General features: G+C 51.3%; 3 protein-coding genes across 5 annotated transcripts in view; all 3 read left to right on the top strand.

Moving 5' to 3' along the window:
- LOC123190740 (uncharacterized) overlaps positions 1-1,342 on the top strand; it is a gene marked incomplete in the record, with an annotated part of 2,714 nt that extends 1,372 nt beyond the window's left edge. The window contains 1 exon segment of the mRNA XM_044603455.1: positions 138-1,342. Coding sequence (XP_044459390.1) covers positions 138-569 — 432 coding nt within the window.
- LOC123190737 (endonuclease 4) overlaps positions 1-3,355 on the top strand; it is a 12,095-nt gene extending 8,740 nt beyond the window's left edge. For 2 of the 3 annotated variants that reach the window (XM_044603450.1, XM_044603449.1), the window contains exons 3-8: positions 1,721-1,813; positions 2,187-2,326; positions 2,439-2,531; positions 2,631-2,701; positions 2,803-2,873; positions 2,999-3,355. In XM_044603450.1, the coding sequence (XP_044459385.1) occupies positions 1,721-1,813; positions 2,187-2,326; positions 2,439-2,531; positions 2,631-2,701; positions 2,803-2,873; positions 2,999-3,120 (590 nt within the window). In that variant the 3' untranslated portion in view covers positions 3,121-3,355. The remainder of the gene's footprint in view (positions 1-1,720; positions 1,814-2,186; positions 2,327-2,438; positions 2,532-2,630; positions 2,702-2,802; positions 2,874-2,998) is intronic. The other variant, XM_044603452.1, reaches the window with a different exon arrangement.
- Positions 3,356-4,118: 763 nt separating this feature from the next.
- LOC123190738 (endonuclease 4) overlaps positions 4,119-4,883 on the top strand; it is a 3,926-nt gene continuing 3,161 nt past the window's right edge. Inside the window, exons 1-2 of the mRNA XM_044603453.1 lie at positions 4,119-4,288; positions 4,394-4,565. Of these exons, the coding sequence (XP_044459388.1) occupies positions 4,178-4,288; positions 4,394-4,565 (283 nt within the window). The 5' untranslated portion in view covers positions 4,119-4,177. The remainder of the gene's footprint in view (positions 4,289-4,393; positions 4,566-4,883) is intronic.

Below are 4,883 nucleotides of genomic sequence, written 5' to 3'. Positions count from 1 at the left end.
GGGCTGCTGCGCGACGGGTGCAGCGGGTCGACGGCGAGGCGGCGGCTGCGTGGACCTGGTGGCAGGGCGTGCTGGCTTGGGGGCGGCGGGGCAGCAGTGGCTGCTTCGTCAGATCCGGTGGCCGGCGACGAGGGCTGGGGGCGGCTGCCGGCTTGGCTGGGCCGGCCCCTGGCGTGGTGGAGCTGCTCATCCATGGGGTGGCTGCGTCGGGCGGATCGCGCGGGATGGCCCCGGTTGGATCCGCGGGATCTAGTGCTGGGGTTCCTTCCAGCGGCGAGGGCTGGGGTCAGCAGGAGCCGTGGGCGGCCGGCGTTGCCGTGCTTAGGAGTGGCAGTGCTGGTGGCATGGTTGTGGCGGTGGCGGGGCGTGTGCGTCCTGGGGTCCGGCCGGGTCTCCTTCCCGGCTTGGGCGTGCGGCGCGGGCAGGCTATTTGTGGCTCTTCCTTGGATGCGGCGGCGGCGGTTCTCTCCCCTTCTTCGACGGACGCGCGCCGTCAGTGGCCTCTCGCTAGTTGGTGCCAATCGCCGTGGTGGGGCGAAGCAGAGTGCTTCGGGTGGGAAGGCCGGTAGGATGGGGGCTTCGACGAGGTCGAGCCGCCCGTTGCCGGTCGGGGCCGTGGGCCGCTCCTTCCTTCCCACTTCCCCAACCTGGTGCTTGTTGGTTGCTGACTCGGTGTTCTGAGGCGGGACGGTCGTTGCAGTTTTGGCGATGGTTGGGGTTTGCACTGGCCAAAGCTTGCTCCTTTGATGATTCCAGGACGGTCTGGATGCAGGGCGGCGGTGGGAGGCGTGTTGATCTTGGGCGGATTGCGCGGCTCGGGTGCGGGCGGGCAGACATGGCTGCTCGGGCGGCATGGATGCGGGTGGTTGGCGGAGTGAGGTTGCGTTGGAGGGATTGGTACACCGGGGTACATCACTTGTCCAGTCTCTGTACTGGCTGACGGTGGCAGCGTCCGTGGACGTCGTACCCTCCCTGCAGGCTCCGTCGCGGTGCTCCCTCTCCCTTCAGGTTACTCCGGGTGAAAACTTGATCCGCCGGATCGGACGGTGGCGGCTTTGGTCGTTCCCTTGTTGGAGGCATCGTTTTGGAGTCCTCACTCCGCCGTTGGCCGTCTCATTTCTCCTCGGTGGATTGCTCATGGTGATCTCCGTCGGCTCTAAGCGACGCTTCTTTGTTCATTTTTTTGGTGCTTTGTAGTCGTTGGAGTGGTGGGTTGGTGCCCGGCACCCTTGTATCTAGCCTTGGGTGTGTGGTGTGTGTAGTGGGATGTGTGTTTGTATCGGCTCGCGGTTGTAATCGGTGGTACTTTATAATATAAAGGGGGGGAAAACCCTTTTTCGTATCTCCACAGTAGAGGCGTCTAATAAAACGTCTACCATCTATAAATAACCATCGATGCTTAAGAAAAAATAACTTATTTCTCTAAATACCTTCCCTAAACGCCTCATATTGTACCAGGCCTAAGTATATAGGTTTGCTTGGGCAAGGGAGTTAGTAGGCCCTCGTCAGCTGCCGACTGAGAGAGTAAGAAGGCATGCACGACAAGCTAAGTTTCACAGGTTAGAGTTTCACAAGCAAGAACAACAACTGATAAAGCCCAACACGTCAATACATATTCCTTTTTACCCGCAAGAAAAAAACACCAGAATTATACAGCCGTCTTAGTTACATAGTACGTCATGCGTGCTTCGATGCCCCTACTGATTTTGATTTTGGGCAGGGGACTGCCACGACACCAAGGGGAACAAGGACGTGTGCGTGGTTGGAGCCATCAACAATTACACCGCCGCGCTGGAGGACCCGTCCAGCCCATGTAAGTACTCCCTCTGTTCACAAATATACGATGTTCTAGTACAGTAACTTTTTTCCCATACTGATGTACTCCCTCTGTAAAAAAATATAAAAACGTTTAGATCACTACTCTTATATTTATTTACGGAGGAAGTATATAGTTGCTTTTTAATGTATTTGTTCATTCATTTCAGTCTATATGCAGTTCATAATGGAATATTAAAAACATCTCATATTTGTAAACAGAGGGAGTAGTACATACGTGCATGTACGTAGTATCATTTTCTTCACGCATGGTATTGTGTACTGAACATAGAACGTGCACATGCACTGAATGGTATGTATGTATGTATGTATGTATGTATGTATGTATAAATTGTATGTGTATCATCCAGATGATCGGACGGAGAGCCTGATGTTCCTGGCGCACTTCGTGGGTGACGTCCACCAGCCGCTGCACTGCGGCCACGTCGACGACCTCGGCGGCAACACCATCAAACTCCGCTGGTACAGGAGGAAGAGCAACCTGCACCACGTACGTCCTACAGTTCCCGATCGATCACCATTTAGACTTATTAGACCCACTGATCGATCTATATTAACTGTTCACTGTCTAATCAAACGTTGGTGTGTCTTTCCAAACCTAGGTGTGGGACTCTGACGTGATCACACAGGCCATGAAGGACTTTTACAACAGGGACCAAGACACCATGATCGAGGCCATCCAGCGCAACATCACCGTAAGCTACCTAGCAATTCCTGCACTGTCTTGACTTGCAGTCCATTACCTCGGCTTAATTTCACCCTGAGTAAACTCTGATTATGTTGATCTCTTGCAGGAGGAGTGGTCCAGCGAGGAGAAGCAGTGGGAGGCCTGCGGCAGCCAAACCAAGATCACCTGCGCCGAAAAGTGAGCTTCAAGATCACGATGATGATGAGCCAATCCAACCGCAAAACTGAAAATGTGTATATTCAGAGCTGGATCTGACGGCAGAGAATGGTCGAATGCAGGTACGCCAAGGAGAGCGCATTGCTGGCCTGCGACGCGTACGAGGGCGTCGAGGAAGGCGACACCTTAAGAGGTAGGCGTTGTATGAGATTAATAACTCTAAATCATATGTTTCTTGTCTTGTGTAAGCTTAATTAGTAGTTGGTTAGGGTTCCATTGCAACAAGTGTGACGAGATCTTTTCGACACTAAACTGCAGACGAATATTACTTCCGGGCGCTGCCGGTTGTTGAGAAGAGGATCGCTCAGGGGGGCGTGAGGCTGGCGGTGATCCTTAACCAGATCTTCAGTGGGAAGAATAGCAGGCTGCAGAGCATGTGATTGATACACTGTAGTAGTAGAAGAAGAAATAAAAGAACCGGCTACACAAAAATCACATTTTTTTATATCAGTCCACCAAAGCGGCTTAGACTCGCTGTGGTGGCAAATCATTGTATTTGTATGTATGTATGTATGTATGTATGTATGTGGTGTTGTATTTATTGACACCATTGTATCATCTTCATTTCCTCAGTGGGATAATACTAGTGATCTAACCTTCTTGTGATTGTAACTATTTTGTTTCATCAAAGTGATGTGTGCATTAGAACCAGTTGGATAGATTGGTTTGCTTTTCAAGCAAATTCGGAAGAAAAAAACGTGGCATTAACCCAGCCTTGCATCCAGAGTTGGAGAGACGCGCGAGTTTGCGCCATCTCTGTGGTTTCCCATGCATCGTCCGAGCCTGCCTGAGGGGAAATGGCTGAATCGGCCGTTCCTAATGGGCATGGCTGAAAGGTGCTTTAAAGTTCCTGCTATGCAAGCAAACACATCCATTATCTATGTTCGTAATGTTGAAATATATTGCCCATCTTCCTTCATCAGTTTGGATTTTTGAATGAGTTGATTGGTGCATGAATTTAATATGGTATCCGAGCCAAGAGGTCTTGAGTTCAAGACCCTGCCAACGCATCTCCGGCCTACATCCAGCCCACGTCTAAGGACTAAAATAGTTAGACTAAAATAGCCTAGACATAAGGGGGAGTGTTGAAATATATTGCCCTCCATCAGTTTGGATTTTTTGATGAGTTGGCTGGTGCATGAATTCAATACGTAAGATCTTCACACCGGACGCGTCATACAAACTATATATATCCCCATAAGAAGCTTTAGTTCCACTTTAATATCAATAAATAAATAGCTTAACACCATATATAGAGTATTTTCCTGCTAATGTCAATAAATAAATGCTACCGGTTCAGACAAAAAGCAGAACGCGGCCATGGGTTGGCCGGTGGCTGTTTGTATAAATATAGGGGAGCAGTACACAAGGTAGACATGAGACAAGACGGAAAGCAGCACAACAACAAGACACGGAGAAGGAGAGAGCTAAGCTAGGATGGGCTTGCTGCTGCTGCTTCACGTCGTCCTGGTCGCGGCGGCGGCAGGAGTCCCAGCGGCGCAGGCGTGGGGCAAGGAGGGGCACTACATGACCTGCAAGATCGCCGACGTACGTAAACCACCGATCCGTCGTCTGCCCAGCACTAGTGATCGATTCCATCTGTTTTCACCGGCGCCGGCCGTAGATCAACTCAGCTGATGTTTATCAATGCAGGGTTTCCTGACCAAGGAGGCGTTGGCGGGGGTGAAGGCTCTCCTCCCGTCGTCGGCCAACGGCGAGCTCGCGGAGGTGTGCTCGTGGGCGGACACGCAGCGCTTCCGCTACCGGTGGTCGAGCCCCCTGCATTTTGCCGACACCCCAGAAGACTGCAAGTTCAGCTACGCCAGTATGTACGCCGGATCTCTCTCTCTCTCTCTCTCTCTCTCTCTCTCTCTCTCTCTCTCTCTCTCTCTCTCTCTCATGCAGTCAAGCTTGCTCCAAATCTGCCTAGTACTTCCTCTGTTCCAAAATGTAGGTAGTTTTAGCTTGCTACAACGACATGATGCATCTACACAATCTCAGCTGTTGCTTAGTTTTATTCTCACAGCATAAAGCACTTAATTCTAAAAAAAGGATGCTAAATAATAGGGTGCATCGATCGCTCTCCCGAGATCCCAATGCGACTAACCGTTCACGCGCTAGCGCTCCCCATGACAGAGTGATC

Source organism: Triticum aestivum, chromosome 2A, assembly GCF_018294505.1.
Source record: "Triticum aestivum cultivar Chinese Spring chromosome 2A, IWGSC CS RefSeq v2.1, whole genome shotgun sequence".
Lineage (NCBI taxonomy): Eukaryota > Viridiplantae > Streptophyta > Magnoliopsida > Poales > Poaceae > Triticum > Triticum aestivum.
Note: the sequence above shows the minus strand (reverse complement) of the source record. Positions and strands in the feature narration are given on the sequence as shown.